Source organism: Phragmites australis, chromosome 18, assembly GCF_958298935.1.
Source record: "Phragmites australis chromosome 18, lpPhrAust1.1, whole genome shotgun sequence".
In the NCBI taxonomy this organism is placed as follows: Eukaryota; Viridiplantae; Streptophyta; class Magnoliopsida; order Poales; family Poaceae; genus Phragmites; species Phragmites australis.
Window position 1 is genome coordinate 27,780,735 of NC_084938.1, and position 17,209 is coordinate 27,797,943.

A 17,209-nucleotide genomic window follows, 5' to 3' on the forward strand; every position below is an offset into this window, starting at 1 on the left:
ACATGTGAATAGAGATATGTTAGGCTTTGCTGTCTTCATTGGAGCTATCCTAATGGGAAATAAAGAGATCCGATCTCAAAACTTAATTTATAACGTGACGTGTGGCTAAAAAATAGTTTCCTCACACCTGATTTTATTTGTTTTTATTATAATTTTTATGATAATTTTTGTCACTTATCAAATTATAAATTAGATCTAAATTCTAAATATATAAGACCAGAGTTTTTAATTATTTTCCATGCTAATGCTGTCCCTAATCCAAATGTCCTCTCTCTCATAATACACCTTAATTAATGGAGTAATTATTAATCAATGCGTTGCAAATTTGACCACCATTCGTGGGTCCCGCCAGTCAGGAAGCTCGGGAAACGACAACGCGCCCAGGGCCGTCGGATGCGCACAGATTAATGCGGCGGGGCCCTGTACAGGTCAGCAGGGTCCCCACCACGACCTGGTTGAGCGGTGGCCCCGGGCGTCGTCATGGTCCCACCGCACGATAAATCTAGGTCTCGCTCGACGCGCAGGCAGCGAGCCGTCCGAAGCACCCCCACCCCACCTCACCTCACCTCCGCCCACGCGGCTGCCCGGGCCCGGGACGGGACGAGCGAGCACAAGCTTTCCAAGCCGAGCCCAACCAATCCAGTCCCGCTCTCCGATTTGCGCCATGGAGGCGCAGGACAGGGCGGAGGAGGATGAGGGAGCGCGGCAACACGCGGGGGGCGGCGCGGCGGCGGTGGCGGCGGGCGTGGCGATGGGCGCAATCCCCATGCACGGCTTCATCGTTCCCAAGCCGGAGCCGGTGGAGTTCTTCGGCGACATGGCCATGGTGCGCAAGCCGCCGCCGCGGAACCGCGACCGGCACACCAAGGTGGAGGGCCGCGGGCGGCGGATCCGCATGCCGGCGCCGTGCGCGGCCAGGATCTTCCAGCTCACGCGGGAGCTAGGGCACAAGTCCGACGGCGAGACCGTCCGGTGGTTGCTGCAACAGTCGGAGCCCGCCATCATCGCTGCCACCGGCACCGGCACGGTCCCGGCGATCGCCACCACCGTCGATGGCGTCCTCCGCATCCCCACGCAGTCCTCGTCCTCCTCCAGCCCCTCGTCTCTCGCCGTGGTCAACGGCGAGGAGTCGTCCGCCAAGCGCCGCCGGAAGCTGCAGCCCACGCGCGCAGCGGCCGGCGCGTCGCCACTCGCAACGGCGGCTCCCGCGGCATATTACCCGGTCATAGCCGATCCCCTCCTGCAAGGCACCGGCGGAGCGGCCATCTCGGTGCCGAGCGGCCTCGCTCCCATCACCGCCTCTGGCGCTCACCAAGGGCTCGTCCCAGTCTTCGCCGTCCCGGCCGCCGGCAGCCCCGGGGGCAGTGGCGGCAACCGCATGATCCCGCAAGCCACCGCCGTGTGGATGGTCCCCCAGCCTGGCGCCGCGGCGGGCGCGGCCAACCAGCCCACGCAATTCTGGGCCATCCAATCCGCGCCGCAGCTCATCAACCTTGCCGGCGCGCAGACCGCCGTGTTCCCCACGGCCCTCAACGTGGCCGGCTTCCAGCAGCAACAACCAATCTCTACTGTGGTCCACAACAGCAGCTCGCAGCAGCATCCGGGCTCCGGGTCCCACGAGCAGCAGCGCGGCGGCCGGAACGACGTGGACCACCCCGAGGAGGAGGACGACGACGACGAGCCGGTGTCGGACTCCAGCCCAGAAGAGTAGAAACTCATCGCGCGGAGAACACTCCACCTCCACCATACGCCAGAAAGTCCAACCCCAAAGCTTAGGTTCCTTTTGCTCTAATTTAATCTTTTTTTCCCTTTCGCAATCCTCCTTGTCATGAACTAGTAATTACGTGATGCTTAGTCGTGTTGGTGCTTTTCGTCTTAGCTCAGTGACCCAGTGCTAGTGTTAGAGAGGAAGAGGAAAGAGGTAGAAGCAACATGCAGTGGAAATGAAGTGAGCAGCTGATTTATCAAGTCAAAATTAGGCCTAGGCCGATGTTATACTTTCTCTTCTTCTTTTTTCAAGCGACGTCCTCAGTCTTCCTCGTTCGGCATCTGACGGCGTTGCGCTCTTGTTCGACCTCTCGCTCCCTAGTGAGCCTCTTGTCGTGTCGGCTCCCCCCTTTCTTCGCTCGTCCCTGACTGCGGTTTTGCACCACGCCCCTGTGCCTGCCTCCTCCATTAGCTGATCTCCCTCTAAGTTCATCAATAGATAAATCTCCATCCGAAAGCCACCATTTTCAACTTTAGAGCACTAAGGTCATCTTCAGCAGCTATCTCAAATTTTTATTCTCAAAAATACTATTACAGCATCCCCTATCACTATTACAGCATCCCTTATTTTTTTCATCTCCAGCAGCTCCCCATTTCCTACCTTTTAGTCCTCCTTTTGTCCCGACGCGTTTTTCTCCGGTCCCACTGTCAGGCCTGTGAACAGTGCGCTACAGTGATGCGTGCCGCTACAGTAGCCCGCAAAATACAGACCTCCCTCCGCAACACTGTAGCGTCACTGTTTTGACACTGTAGCACTGGATGAGATAGCGGACGACGATCCATTTCTAGTGCTACAATACTGTAGCACTGGATACATTCATTGCTGGAGTTGGTCTAACCACAATTGTCGTCACGTGTTCGTATACGTTCACACGGTTTGATCGCAACTCTAAAATTTAAACGTACCTTTGCAAATATAATCTCTCTTAGTGTGTGTTTGGCTTAGAGTCTTTGTTTAGATTTATACTTCTTAAAACTCAGAAGCCTAAATAAATAGGATTGTTGAAAAAGTAGTTTCTGAAGAAACAAAATTCTATTTTATAGAAACAAACTAGAAGTTTGGAAGTTATTTAAGATGATATTTTCTGTTTTTTTATGCGGAGAAAGTTTAAAATGCGTTGTAAAAGGCAATAACTAAAATCCAAAATCTGTTTTTCAGAAAAAACAAAATCATTTTTTCAGCTAAAAATAAAAAATAAAACCCTAAACAAACAAAAGGATTGAGAAAACGGAAGCTTTTAGGCGACGAGGGGACGGGATGGGGTTTAGCCGAGCGGCGGGCACGTGCGTACGTGGGGGCAAAATTTAACGCACACGTCCGGGGCCGGAGGGTTTCTTTTAGCTTTCTATCCGGCGGGTGCGGCCGGAGCTGGTGGTGGGGCCCGGGCGCAAAGAGCGTGGGTCAGGTCAAATGGCCCCATCTCGGACCGTGTGGAGCCGGTTGGTGTGGGGACAGCTACCGCGCTGCCCATCACGTGATTGGTGCCGCCGCGGGCCATGGTGGGGACCGCGGGCGCGGTAGGTGTGGGTCCCGCCCTTCAGCCTCGACACGTGTTTGGACCGGGTCAGATGGGCCTGGCGCGTGTGACGTGGGCCCCACGAATATCCGGATCCCGAATCCAACTACCGGCTCCATTACAGTACAAGGTCCTTGATCCGTTACTACAGCTTTACAGCCGACATGCTAGTTCAACTATTACTCCGCTCTAGTACTAGTATAGTACTTACTCCATCTTGTTTGCGTCCAGTAGTACAAACCTTTTCTGTGCTCAGCCACGGGAATTTTTTAAATAATAATTATTTTATTAGGAACTTGTAAAAATATAATTCAAATTTAAAAGATATAGGTTACACTTGGTACTTCGATTGTGAACTAGCACCTATCAAAAATCGAAATACCAATATTTCATTTGGCACCACCGGTGAGGGTATGTCCCGCAGCTAAATTGATGGCTCATCCTCCAACTCTATTGCTAGTTGACAATCAAAGTGCTTTACCAAGCCTTTTGTCCTTCCTCCTGTTATCGGAGGAGTTCTTCACTATCTTTCTCCTACCATGAGCTTATTTCTCCTCTCTGTAGTCTAATTGGCGGATCAAAGCTCACTTGGAGGATTTTGATCCAACAAAAAATTCATCTACGCTAAGGTAAACGTCCTACCATTTTTCTATTGTTTCCTAGTCCTAGGCGATCGCTATTTTGATTTGTATAAAAAAAACCCTAGTGATACTAGATTTAGATCTCGCTTTTGGGTGTTTTACGTGTTCAGGGTCATGCATGTCGTCCGAACGACTACGTAAAACATTCCCCTAGTCTTATAGAGTACTTTGGTACCCTTCGTCGCCGAAAAATTTGCCAAAGTCCTCGTCGGTGATCTCGTAAAGGTGTTGTCAACAAGGTCTGACGGTCTGACCGCCAATAGGATGGTTCAAAAATATGAGTCAACCCCATGGTTAAGGTCTAACCGCCACTAGAGCGGTCTGACTGTTGGTCGGTGGTTTGACCACAATCATGTCTGCAGTTTGATTGCTATAGGCCAAAACCTTCTACGCTGGCAGTCTAACCGTCACTTCAATGTCGATCTTATCGCCAGCCACTTAAAGCTATATGCACTTAGGTTGCATTATCCGGGGTTTCAAACTTCGAAACCCTAATCTTTTAGTGGTCTTTTGTAAGTGTTTTCGAAACACGTCGATTTGTTATTATCCAAGCATGCATCATTTGTACATTTTTCTATAGTTCATTTGTTTATAAATGCGTTCTTGATTCGTTTAGAGAGCGTTGCCCCGACGGTCCAAGCGAGTGAAAGAGATATCAGTCTACCTGAGTCATGTGAGTGTTGTGCCTGGGGTATCAAGCAACCGCCAGAGCAGCAAGGCAAGCATCTAAATATATTGTACCCTTTTGTTGAATTGAATAGAGTCTAAATTGATAAGTCATTGCTTGTGTATATTTGCATGTTTAGTGAGTCATTGTCGGGTTTATATAGTAGAACCTATGTTGATTGCATTACCTCTATCTTTAGTTGTTGATTATTCATATTCTTGTAGTCTTGATAATATTGTTGATGTCTAACTCAAGAGTTATTTAAAATACTTAGCAATGTATATATTCTCGGTAGAAGTCGAGTAATGATTCAACCATTGTTCACGAGCTTATGGCTTACTTGTTGTCACAATTACAATGATAGTAATGTGGGATCTATGAGATGTGAGAATGAGACGAGATATGGATAGTGCTATGGGTAGATCGGGAGTAGAATTTAGATGCCATAGATCATTTGCATCGGTTAAGCATTATCCGTCAGTGCTGTTGGCTTTAGCACTATTCTTACAACTACATATTCGGGTAATGGACGAATGAGCTAAGTATCATACGCCGTGCTGACGCTTGCTGTGCATCCCTATGTTGCGTAAGAAAAAATAAAGGAGAAGCAAGATGGCGAGGAGCCAGAGGTGTTCGGGACACGCTCGTGGTAACCCCGATGCAATAGGGGCATGTGCAAGTGGGTAGTTTCAGATATGCAAAAGGTTGTTTCGGGGGCTAAGAGGATGGACCCCCTATATGATGCAATAGGGGCATGTGCAAGTGGGTCATGTGGGTAAAGTTGTACCCCCTATATGATGTAAGAACAATTTAAATTACCACGTTTTCGGTCATGAGCATACTTTTGTTCATCCGTATCGATCGTAGAGTTTCTGAATTTGGAGATGTGGCATGGTATGTTGGGTATGGTTATTGAGAATTATTGATTACATAAGATGGTTCCTTTTACAGTTATGTGCAAGTTAATGTTGCAGGGGTAGATGTGCTCTGAGTTAAGTATAGATACTCACACATAGAAGTCTAGGTTCCTTATGTATATGAATTTACTTAACCTTACAGCCCACTAATTGCTAATCACTTAAATGCATAATCTTTGGAGTCAGGTTATTTATATGTAACCATTATAGATTAAGTCTTACAAGTATCTTCGTACGTTTTTTCATGTTTCACAGGTGAGGAGGAGCTCGTATATGGCTACTCCACGTCTGATGATATAGGTGGCGGGAATGAATAGTGCAAGATACTTGTGTGACGTGCTTTTAGATGGAGCCTAAGGATATATGGTTTTACCTAACTTTTAGTGTTAGTAGATGTTACCATTCCGTTACGTACTTTCTCTATTCTTTTATTGTAAATTATTGGAAATGATGATATTCTAATACTTGTAATATAAATTTAATTATTCGTTCTTTCTTAATTTTTGTTGTGATGTTATATGTTAGAAAGACATGTGTTTCGATCTTATCCACAAAATACGTGCTAGGACTACTATGGTGATATTCTGATTAATCATTATAGTCATGATTATATAAATGATCGACTTGATAATTAATTAGAATATTATTTGGACAGTTTCTCATAAATGAACTCAAAATTAATTTTCATATGACACAAGAGGTCCTCGAAACTGATGATTTTGAAATTTTTACAACCGTTATATTGTCACCAATAGAATTGATAATAATTTTCATCATCATTCTAAAATAGGATGGCTAAGACAAGCATGCAAAATCTTGATTTATCAAGATGCATAAAAATATTGTATATGCAATATGTTTTATGGGATTGATGCATATATAATATAATCAAGATGATAAGAAAGAAAATTTCTTAAACATTTGATTGTCATATCCGTTGAATTTGGTGAGAAATAAATATTTATTATCATTCTTAGTTTAGCACAAACTATTTAGATTGATATCTTTATAACTAAGTAAGATACGAGTTGAATAAAGATAAAAAATGTATTCATGATCACCACGTATGTACTTATAAAGAGGATAATTATGGCTCAATTTAAATCCACAGTTAACGCATTGTGTCCAGCGATGATCATAACATTTCCATTTTTATAGTATGGAAATGTTTTTTCTCTTGAAAAATTATGTTAGTGGTAAACAAATTTCTTCTTCCACCTTATCACTTTTCATAAAATTTCTATATATATAAGAGGAAATTCTGTATGAATTTAACTTATATATAAAATACATACATGACCGATTTTCTTTATATCATGTTAGATTTGTGCACAGGGATTAAGGTAAATCATGAAAAGACCCTATTATTCTTTCATTCATTGTTATTATTAAGATGGTTGACTTGTTTACTCTATTGATTATGTGTATTTATATAGGGGCAAACTAAAAAAGTAGGGGTAAAAAGTTATCTTGGGGTTGTTGATGTACTTATATATATATATATATATATATATATATATATATATATATATATATATATATATATTTTGAGAGGGATGGACTTATATTTAGTGAAAATAGTTAGATTGACTTATATAAGGGATCTGATGAAGTAAGTTATTATCGCTGGACGCGGCCAGCAAACTTGAACCTCGATCTGATGCTCTGACGGTCTCTCAGTTTCTAATATTTGGCTTGTGTTCTTAATCCCCAAGCGGATGAGAATGGCTTAGCAATTTTGTTTTGCGGTTAATGAACAGCCATGTACATGTTTGTTTTTTCATAATATCGCAATGGCTTTCTTTCTAGAAGTTTAGAGTATTGCCGGTGAGATCTGCTACCACACTCATCACCGATCATACAACAAGGAAATCATGCAAGTCAGTACAATACGAATATATGTATGATAATCGATTCAATCATATACGGTATCAAATTAACCTATGGGCTTCAAATGTGTGGTAATATAGACAGCAAGATCTTTGTTTGGAAATAGAGTACGACCCAGCTTTGGAGATTTGAATTCAAATTCCAAATAGTTGCAAACATCTACAAACCTCTTCCATCGGCTGGATTCAAACGCGCTTTCATTTTGCAAATTCTAATAAGTACACTTGCTCTTTGAATTTACTCGTATTTTTTCTCTGTACAAAACCTCATATATCCACACAATCTGCAATATGTATTTTTCTCTAGTATAATTTCTCATATGTCACTAACTAAAATTTAAATTACTAATATGCTATTAGACATATAACTAAGATGATCCTACATGTTATTAATGTAGGATGACATGTTAGAGATTTATGAGTTTGAGCAATTGCCCTCCTCTCTACAATTTTGTTAAGCGGTTGCTGCTGGTCCTGCAGGCGGCAAATCTGGCGGCGCCGGCGGCGGGTGGTGGTGCTACCTGCGCTGGAACTTGAGGTACTTGATGGCGAGGAAGAAGAGGAAGGCGAAGAGGGCGATGACGGCGAGGTGGAGGCAGGTGACGAGCTCGAAGTAGCGGTCCTGCAGGCCCAGGTACCCCTCCAGGAACTCCCGCACCGTCTGCTCCCCGACCCCGGGCACGAGGATCAGCTCCGTCCGGTCCCCCAGCTGCGAGAACATCAGCCCGTACACCGTCCACGCCGCCGGGTCAGCCCAGTACACCCACCGCCACCACACCGGGATCATCTGCATCCGCAACATCCGCACCCGTCAGGTACGAGGGTTTGGTTTGGGGATTCTCCATCCCACAAAAGGAGCCTCTAATGCGATCCTTTTATCACCGCATTGTTGTAGCTAATGGATTATTCGATTTAGGGGAGCAAATGCTAGGGCAACTTAAGGTGAGTACCTCTCTTGCGAGGATGAAGCCGGAGAAGACGTTCCAGAAGATGAAGATGAGGAAGGACAGCCCCATGGCGATCTCGATGTTGGGCGTCAGGGCCACCGTCATCATCCCGTAGAGCGTGTAGTACATGAAGCTCAGCACCATGTACATGACGAACCAGAAGAACTTGGTCGCCGTCAGCTGGAAACCGATCATCGGGTACACGATCGATGAGAAGAATAGCACTTGGACGAACATGTAAGGTAATTCGACCGACACCTGCAACATGGGAACCTGGTTTAATATCCGTGCCGAGCATGCTGCATTCAGAACAACTGATATTTTTAGACAGATCGATCAGTGAAGTATGCTGTTACCTGAGCGATGGCGTAGGCCATGGTGGAGTACATGCCTGCTGCTTTTTCTCGGTAGAGCACGACTCTCTCCATTGCCACGACTGGCTGTAGGATGCTGCAATTCATGAAACCCAGGAACAGTGCTGATCCATATACGACCCCTAGTATGTTGAATACATCTTGCTCGTCCTTTCTGTTGCATGTGAAATCCAAGTTAGATCTTATTGGGGCATGGACAAGTATTCAATAAAGAAAATCTTTAAGCATCAGAACGCCTCTTACATGGTTGAGCCAATTTTCCAGAATACGATTCCAAACATGATTGATATAGCAAAGGTGTTTATGAACCGAACAACATTGTGTTCTGAGTTTTTCCAATATGCACAACTTTGCTTCCACAGGCAAGCCACACATTGCGTCCTGAAGTTTTGCCAATAACCGTGAGGGAAATGTAGATCCTCTGTGTTTGGTTCTGGTTTTTCTAACTCATCAATTAGAAGCATGTTCTCCCTGCAGACACCATAAGAAATCAGTTAGATTCACTTTCACTATATTGTTTATACTAGCTAACATCAAAAGTGATTTTCAGCTTTATGATTGTACTACTTGGCGTACCTGTATAGGGAGGAGTTGCGATAAATTTCTGCATAGTCCACTCCAATCTCATATTCAGTTGTGTGTGAACTGATGTCTAACATCCATGCTGCTGGGTTTTGGCCCTTGTTGATTCTATGAACGCCAGTTATAGCCTGTGACAAAGTAATTTTAATATTTTCTTCACTCTGCGCCTTACAAATAAACATCCCTTTCAGGCAATCTTACCTCGAAATACTTTATCATGTTGCTAGAAAGTGGACCTAATGAACCACTGTATATGAGCTGACCTCCTCTTTTCATAAGCAGAAGCTGCAATTGGCAAAATTGACTTGAACACTCAGAAGGGTAATTTTGTAGTGCCTACTTGTATAAAAGGCCAGTTATCATGTAGTTCCTTGATCTTTTGCTACTTTAGGTCAAGTCTATGTTTAAGAACTCTATGCATACTACTATTTACTTCGCCAATTCGTTTTGCCGTTTAATTTTGGCAGGAAGCACGTTAATTTTTGTTGTGTAATTGACTAATTGATACCTCTTCACCTTGACATCACTTGAGTGCTGGACTATCATGTTTCTTTATTGCTTGTATAGTTAATAGCACGTTAATTTTTGTTGTGTAATTGACTAATTGATACCTCTTCAACTCGACATCACTTGAGTGCTGGACTATCATGTTTCTTTATTGCTTGTATAGTTAATATTTTCCTCCCTATTTATATCATCTAAACTCTTCATACCTCATCAAAAGATTCAAATATCTCGGTGCTTGGCTGATGAATGGTGCAGACAACAGTTCGTCCAGTGTCTACTGTTTTTCGTACTGTTCTCATGACAATTGCTGCAGCACGAGCATCCAAGCCAGTGGTTGGCTCATCCATAAATATAATCGAGGGACTAGCTACCAGCTCCACAGCTATTGTTAGTCTTTTCCGCTGCTCGGCTGACAGGCCAGTTGTCCCTGGGATGCCCACCATTGCATTCTTCAAGTCAGTGAGCTCAACTAGGCTCATGACTTCTTCGATAAACATCTGAAATGCATTTGAAGAGAAATCTTGTGTCAGATACCTGCTTCTAGCAATGATAAAGAGGGGGTGAGGTTGATGCACATACATCTCTTTGATGAGGTTTAACATTTGAAGGCAGACGAAGCCATGCAGAAAACTTCAGTGACTCGTAAACAGTGAGATTAGGTGAGTGAATGTCACTCTGCTCACAGTAACCTGAGACCCTTGAGAATGTCTCCTGCTTCTTAGGGTAGCCTGCTATCTTAATAGTCCCTTCAATGTATCCCCCAGTTTTTCTTCCAGCCAATACATCGAGTAAAGTTGTCTTGCCTGCACCAGTTATCCCCATCAGAGCTGTTAGCACTCCTGGCCTGAAAGCACCACTGACATCTTGTAGCAGCTGAAGCTTTTTCTCTGTTACTCCGTTTTTTGTCATCTCCTGGTGGAAAATGTGTATTCTTTTGGTCAATTGGTGACTGGAATTGATGTGGCTATTAGGTAAGGTTTGAAGTGGTCAAGAGATTACCTTAGGCATGTCAACGAAATAGTTGATATGCTCAAAGACAAGGGAGAGGGGCCGAAATGGGAGGATAACTTGACCAGTTGATGCGTTGCCATTTCCAACCATCTGGCTGTGGTACTCTAAATCTGCCTTCATGGCCTTGATGTTAACCTGACGCTTGTGTGGAGCTGTAAATAATAAACAAGACAGATAATTACCTTTTTCATTTCTATTCAACATTTTCAAGGTTCTTGATAGATTGGTATACATACAGTTCATGAACTCCAATGCAAATATGCTGAGGATGTTGAATACCAGCGAGAATCCAAATAAAATGCTGACACAAATCCAATACCATTGCCACTCTGTGAGCAGCCCCCTGATCTTGAGGATGGCTTCACCGACGGTGTTAGCATTGGCATAATGAAATTCCTATCAGTCCCCAAGATCATTGTCATTTATGATGTATTTATACCTTTGACCAAGAATATTAGTGTAATTTTAGAAGGATATACTAGCATATAGCTAGCAATTCCAAGTGTTGAAATGAGTGCTTACTGTAGCCCATCTTTTGTCAAAGAACTCGTTCAGAGCGATTGCATTCTGTGCGTAGGTGAATGGGGATGTCCAATATCCCCAGCGCAACCATGGTTGGAGATCATCTGTTTCAATGTACAGAAGTGGTAAGCATCTTAGTAGCACAAAGCCTTCATTAATACTTGTCCTGTGTTACAGGGTATGTTGTATACTCATGCTTCCTGATGTATTCTGTATTCTGAGCTAAATCATCTAACCTTTTGATATAACGAAGCCTCCAAGTATGTAGATTGCTATTAGAGCTGCAGTCCCTAGCATGTTGGCCATCACTTGTGTCCTTCCTATGGCCGCTAAGAAGCGATAAAGACCCATTGACATTTGATGCATGGCAAAAAGTACCACAAAGTGCTGGATGAACCTGGCCATAAGCAAGGGGAATCTTTTGTGTTACTTCATCCTATTGAAGTACTGAAGATCTTTAGGTATATAAGTGGCAAGAGAGGAGTACCTGGTAAGGGAAGGTGCGTATCCAATCACATAGTATGTTAAGCCTGTCCAAAGGCCTGTCTCGACTAGTGAGATTGGGATGCTGATAAGGAAAACTGAAGAAAGGAGTGCCCATCCTGGCAATGCTAGTAACTCTCTTTGCTTGTAGAAGGTGGGAAGCCGTTTTATTGTCATTGCAATTTCAGTCATGCCATTGAAGTTTACTATGACAACAGCCATAAAGAGTGCTCCCATGTACTTATTGGCATCAAGTATGGAATTGTGACTCATATTTGTTCTCAGGAAAAGTGTAGAGATCACCAAGGCCATAACAGTGATCTGTATGGTCTTGAATATATGCACCGGAGAGTTTCTTTTTAGAAGCAGTACTTCCCTTGAAAAGCATGCCTTGAAAACATTCCATCTGGAGATCCTGCGATCTGCATTCATTTTTATCTCCTTGTTCTTTCCAGTTTTGTTTGGACTGCAGAGTTTTTCTTCTACAAGTCGAGGGAGATAGGAGGCACAGAAGGATCCTGCAAAAATTTCAATTGAATGGTACTGGTACTTATTTTCATCACCAGCCCAGTATTGCTTTTGGTCCATCTTTGAGGTTACCTGGTCAGTGGTCAATTGTAGAAGCTATTAGTGCATTATTTTGGACAAGCACATATATTGCAGAATACTGATTTTTGTGCTACTGCATGGAATTGTGAGTCATCTAGTGCCTTCTTAACTTTGCGTATTAATGTATTGGTTATCTCAAAATTGTTCTGTACAGTATTCAGTAAGTATAGTCGATTTCAGCACTTAGCATTATTGTTATATTTAGCTGTTCCTCATTGATATAGTTGGTAATTGAGTACCTCTTGAAGGAAATCTGCCACATTCTTCCTGCTGGGGCATTTGAATCCCATAGTTTCAAAGAAGTCCGTAGCATTTTCTCGAGGACCATGATACACAATTTGCCCCTCACATAAAAGTATAATGTCGTCAAATAATTCCAATGTCTCGGGAGGTGGTTGCAGCAAGGAAATAACCATTGTGAGATCCATCAAATGTGCCATCTGTTGGAGAAACTTCATGATCTCAAATGTGGTGGAACTATCTAGACCTGTTGATATATCATCCATAAAGAAACATCTTGCTAGACCAACTAACATCTCTCCTGCATAAAAAGTTTTATTTTAATGTATGCCAACTTCAATGAATTCGCAAATAAAAATGTGGACCTTGATATCAATATTTGAACTTATTAACCTTGGTAGCTGAAACTAGAACCATAACAATTGTCTCCTATGTAACTGGCATATTCATTTGCGCAGAATGCACTATGATGTGAATGTCACTACTTTTAAGTTTTCTGTTTAGAAACTGGAAAGTATACAGTGCAGAGACCTTCCAAGAATGCGCATAAATCCTAGTTACATCTTATTATAGCATATTAAGGGATGCTTGCTCAGATTCATCTTGTTATAGCATATTAAGGGATGCCTGCTCAGATTCAGTGGAATAAAATGTCGAGTTTCAACCTGATATAGAGCTCATCAAGAAGAAAACATACCACAGTATCGCAACTACAATGTGCTGTTTTCACAGCTCATTTGATTGAAAGCGATTATTTTGTCTTTATTCTATTTTTTCTTGGATTTGGACATGTTGCACTAACTAGATTCCTTTCTTTTTATAGAGAATTTGAGCATATTAACTAAAATTTCCAGTTGACACTTTGTACAGGAAAATGAAGGGAATTATGCTAGATTGCGAGAATTCCTGTACTAGTTCTTGTACAATAATCCTGCTTAGATTTACATGTATGAACTACTTGATACAAAGTTCAAAGTTTCAAACATTCCTTCAGTTAGGTGCCAGTTAAGTATCTCCTTACTCTGTTTCTCGTTCTAATTTTCTGGCTAGTTGCTTCCATCTGACTTGATAGTTATAAGCATTCTGTTTTCAGGGTTATAAGCATTTTTTGTTATCATAAAGACTCCTGTCCTGCGAAGAACCTTTTGCTTGGGGAAGTTTTTAAGTTGGTAGAATTTCTGTTAATGTGGCTTTCTTTCAGATCCAAGCACGTGCTTCCTGTGGCAGCTATGCAAAACCTGTAGCTATATATGTATTTCACCCTAAGTTCTGGTTGGAGAGCACCTAGGCAGTAGCAATAGAGGGTATGCTTACCAATTGTGGCTCGTTTCTTTTGCCCTCCTGATATTCCTCTTCTCAGCTCGTCTCCTACTAGGGTATCAGCACACTCGGACAAGCCAAGTATCTGCATATAATCAACTTTTACTATTATGTTGTCAAGATATATAGCAGATTAAACAACCCAAGTTACCTTGATAATATAGTTTGTTGTAAGGTTGCTTCCTTCTCCAAAGGTGGTGGCCTGCAGTGGACAGCTGTTTGAGTAATGAAACCAAACATAATCCAGTTTTAGCAGAAATAAAGGAGAACATAATGAACGACCTTAATGAACGAATCAAGATCTTGGTCCACTTTATTGATGACACCCTTTTTTCTTCTTATTGCTTCTCCTAGCATCTCTGAGGTTGTCATTCCAAGCAAAAAGGAACTTTGTGTCAGTATATATGCCATGGAAAAATTGATATCCCTTGAATATTCTATAGGTATTTCCTTCTTGAGTTACAGTGTCTGCATTGTTATAAATTGCAGCGCATCCCAATAATCTACGAAATGAATACCTCACTATACACTAGAGGATTCCTTACCAAATTCATTATTGGTTCCCAGCATCTTGGAAGAGAAGTCGATCGTCTCTCTTACTGTCATCTCAGGATGGTGAAGATCATACTGGCCAACATAAGCACGCAGGTACTGAGGTGTTGAGGAATTCATTTCTTGTCCATTGTACATGACCTTTCCTTTGAACTATTAAGAATCATTGTGTCATTAAGAATAGTCAATGCTAAACATATTTTTATTTTTTGGCCTTTTCTCGTTGACAAAATACTTTTGATAGCATGTATGTAACTCAGTCTACCTTCAAAGAAGAATCCAACTTTCCTGCCAATGCTTTTAGAAGAGTTGTTTTCCCTGAACCGGGTGCTCCTAGAAGAAGTGTCATCCTGACAGAATGGGATAAAAGGTTCAATATCTTAGACAGTGAATTAAATAAATAAGGCTAACAAACTCATACAGCTGTATTCTAGTAACTTCTCTTTTTAATTTGATCGAGCACTTAATTTAGAGGTTATGGAATCTATGTCTGCACTCGGCAGTTAGTGAAAGATATGGAGACATTTACCTTGATGGTCGAATGATCCCGCTTACGTCATTTATGATTTTGAGGGGTCTTTTCCTTGTAGCACACATGTGTGAAGATGTTGCTAATTCCTGCATAACAAAAGAAACTGTTCACATAGAAATATGGCTTTTGAATATGGCATGCCAACTTTGCACAGCGAAATAAAAACATGCATTTAGGCATACACATGTATTTTAGCGCTTGCTTAAGTACACAGCAGCATAACAAGCTGCGGTATCCTTTTGATCCTGGATATCCATGTGTTTAATCTAAACTGGGCTAAGATGGTCAGCAGATTTACCGATCCACTGTCTCAATTAACTTTTTATTCATTGTACCATATGACCTCATAAGTACCACTGTTGCGTTTTTGTTGTGCTCGTGCCACTAGCTCTAGTAAATGTCAAACAAAAAAAGAAATAACCTTTCCTGCATAGCGCTGTGACTTGCACATAGTCCATCTATTTGTCATTTTACATTGTAATTTCTGAACTCTGAACCTTAATGGGTGCAGGTAGTCTTGGATTATTTGGCTATGCTGGGCGTGTTGTACTTTCGGGAAAAGAAGCACATTATTCATCAGCCGAAGGGTTGCCGTGTACTGAGAAATAAAGAGCTAAGTAGGTATAAAAGGTTATGGAAGCTATTTTAAATATCGATGTGTTGGATCTGCTTAGGTTAGTTACTGTTAAAAAGAATCTTGCTAGTGAGCTAAAATGCGGGACTGACATAGTTGTCAAATCTCCATGGACACAATTAGATAGTACATATAGGAGCTGTTTAGATCGATGCCAAACTTTACCATAATCAAGTTAGAGAAGTTTGACCATTTGTAGCTAGCGTTGGGTATCACGACCATAGTTTGTGGCACTTCCCACAGGCTTAGCTTTCTGGCTTATGTGTGGTAGACTTCTTAGCTAAATTAAGTTTGCCATGAACGTTGCGACTAATTTGGTCTCTACCTTAGGTAAAAACAGTGTCCAAGTGTTGCCACCGGACAAACATGTCCATAGCTATCAGCACAATCTATTTTATTCTGCAATATCTGTACTACTAGTTGCCATCCACTTTCAATAACTGCCGTTGGACCTTTCGTTTGCAGATGAAGGAGCCCATGCGTGACATTGTTCAGTTAGCTAGGGAGGGCATGGTGGCGGCAACCGTATTTATATGGAGATATGGTCCTATGTATCCCTCGTCTGTAGTGACATGAATGAATAATTTATTTCAAGAGCAGCTTAAGCTAACCCTTGACAGGACTCTTGTCTTATGTGGTAATAAAATACTATAATTTAGGTCACAGACCAATCTTAATCGATCACGTATCTTAGAAATTACTATATAAACAACTGAAGTTCACAGGATCTGTTCTGACGGTTTTTTGCACATAACAAGCATATACGGTTGTGTATGTGCTGGAAAGGTACGGTCAGTTTATAATTGATTTGTGCGTTTTTCAGCACGTACGTTGGTAGCCTCTCGATGGACCTAAAAAAGTGTCTCTATCTAAAAGATTCGGAGGCACTTGCATGGCCCTCATCAGGCTTCGCTTGTGCCGTCGATCGGCCGCACCGTAACCTACACAGAGCTCAACTGATCTATGCTTCCAGGACGATCCATCCACTCGACGCGTCTCACCAAATCCAAGTTTCTCTCTCTCTCTTTCTCCAAAAGAACAGAAAAGAACAAAAAAAACAGATTTGAAAGGGACTTGCAATGCATGCGGCGCGGAAGAGAGAGAGAGAGAGACATACAAGTAACTAAGTAAGCAATAGCGCATCGGTCGTCGCGGTGTACCAGGAACGATGGGGTTACGTACCTGGGCGGCGTTGATGGCGCAGTTGAGCAGCGTCGGGACGGCGCGGCGGCCGACGCGGACGTCAGCCTCCACGGTGAGCCTCTCGAACTGCAGCTCCACCTTCGCCGCCTCTACGCCCAGCCTGGTCGATCAATCAGTTCGCATGCAGCACAGCACAATTAAATTCAATTAACCATGCACGCATGCATGCGTGAGCTCGCTCAAATAAACGACAGATCGAAACGCATGTCAGTTCGCGCGCGCGCGCACGCACCTCTCCTTCTTATCGCGGAGCATCCGGAGGAAGCCGCGGTTGTCGTCGTGGGTGAGCGGCGAA

At 42.8% G+C, this 17,209-nt stretch overlaps 2 protein-coding genes across 5 annotated transcripts; one reads left to right on the plus strand and one right to left on the minus strand.

Annotated features, from left to right (window-relative positions):
* Window positions 1–512: 512 nt before the first annotated feature.
* Window positions 513–16,374, plus strand: LOC133899077 (transcription factor PCF2-like). 3 transcript variants are annotated; one of them, XM_062339997.1, is made up of 7 exons: window positions 513–1,776; window positions 7,879–8,213; window positions 8,315–11,466; window positions 12,280–14,436; window positions 14,561–14,641; window positions 15,589–15,698; window positions 16,177–16,374. In XM_062339997.1, the coding sequence occupies exon 1, from the start codon at window positions 665–667 to the stop codon at window positions 1,709–1,711; it is 1,047 nt and encodes a 348-aa protein (XP_062195981.1). In that variant the 5' UTR covers window positions 513–664; the 3' UTR covers window positions 1,712–1,776; window positions 7,879–8,213; window positions 8,315–11,466; window positions 12,280–14,436; window positions 14,561–14,641; window positions 15,589–15,698; window positions 16,177–16,374. The 3 variants fall into 3 exon arrangements, with proteins under 3 accessions (XP_062195981.1, XP_062195982.1, XP_062195983.1); XM_062339998.1 differs by lacking the exons at window positions 7,879–8,213; window positions 8,315–11,466; window positions 12,280–14,436; ... (1 more) ...; window positions 15,589–15,698; window positions 16,177–16,374 and adding an exon at window positions 5,765–5,879; XM_062339999.1 differs by lacking the exons at window positions 7,879–8,213; window positions 8,315–11,466; window positions 12,280–14,436; ... (1 more) ...; window positions 15,589–15,698; window positions 16,177–16,374 and adding an exon at window positions 4,542–4,778.
* LOC133899076 (ABC transporter G family member 45) lies at window positions 7,916–16,998 on the minus strand. 2 transcript variants are annotated; one of them, XM_062339996.1, is made up of 21 exons: window positions 16,894–16,996; window positions 15,075–15,163; window positions 14,811–14,895; window positions 14,539–14,698; window positions 14,276–14,352; window positions 14,145–14,195; window positions 13,988–14,078; window positions 12,673–12,974; window positions 11,829–12,424; window positions 11,578–11,738; window positions 11,342–11,445; window positions 11,056–11,215; window positions 10,808–10,971; window positions 10,388–10,720; window positions 10,015–10,305; window positions 9,503–9,586; window positions 9,296–9,429; window positions 8,963–9,190; window positions 8,702–8,873; window positions 8,349–8,603; window positions 7,916–8,185 (listed from the first exon to the last, which is right to left on the minus strand). In XM_062339996.1, the coding sequence occupies exons 2-21, from the start codon at window positions 15,140–15,142 to the stop codon at window positions 7,916–7,918; spliced, it is 3,786 nt and encodes a 1,261-aa protein (XP_062195980.1). In that variant the 5' UTR covers window positions 15,143–15,163; window positions 16,894–16,996. The 2 variants fall into 2 exon arrangements, with proteins under 2 accessions (XP_062195980.1, XP_062195979.1); XM_062339995.1 differs by having other exon boundaries at window positions 10,808–11,215; window positions 16,894–16,998.
* Window positions 16,999–17,209: the final 211 nt, after the last annotated feature.

Excerpts from the sequence above, each read along its gene's own strand:
- LOC133899076 (XM_062339995.1), bottom strand. The coding sequence starts at position 15,142 with ATGTGTGCTACAAGGAAAAGACCCCTCAAAATCATAAATGACGTAAGC. Across the intron at positions 14,079-14,144 it reads CAACAAACTATATTATCAAG|ATACTTGGCTTGTCCGAGTG; the intron begins GTAACTTGGGTT and ends GATTATATGCAG. Across the intron at positions 11,446-11,577 it reads AGGCTTCGTTATATCAAAAG|ATGATCTCCAACCATGGTTG; the intron begins GTTAGATGATTT and ends ACATTGAAACAG.
- LOC133899077 (XM_062339997.1), top strand. The coding sequence starts at position 665 with ATGGAGGCGCAGGACAGGGCGGAGGAGGATGAGGGAGCGCGGCAACAC.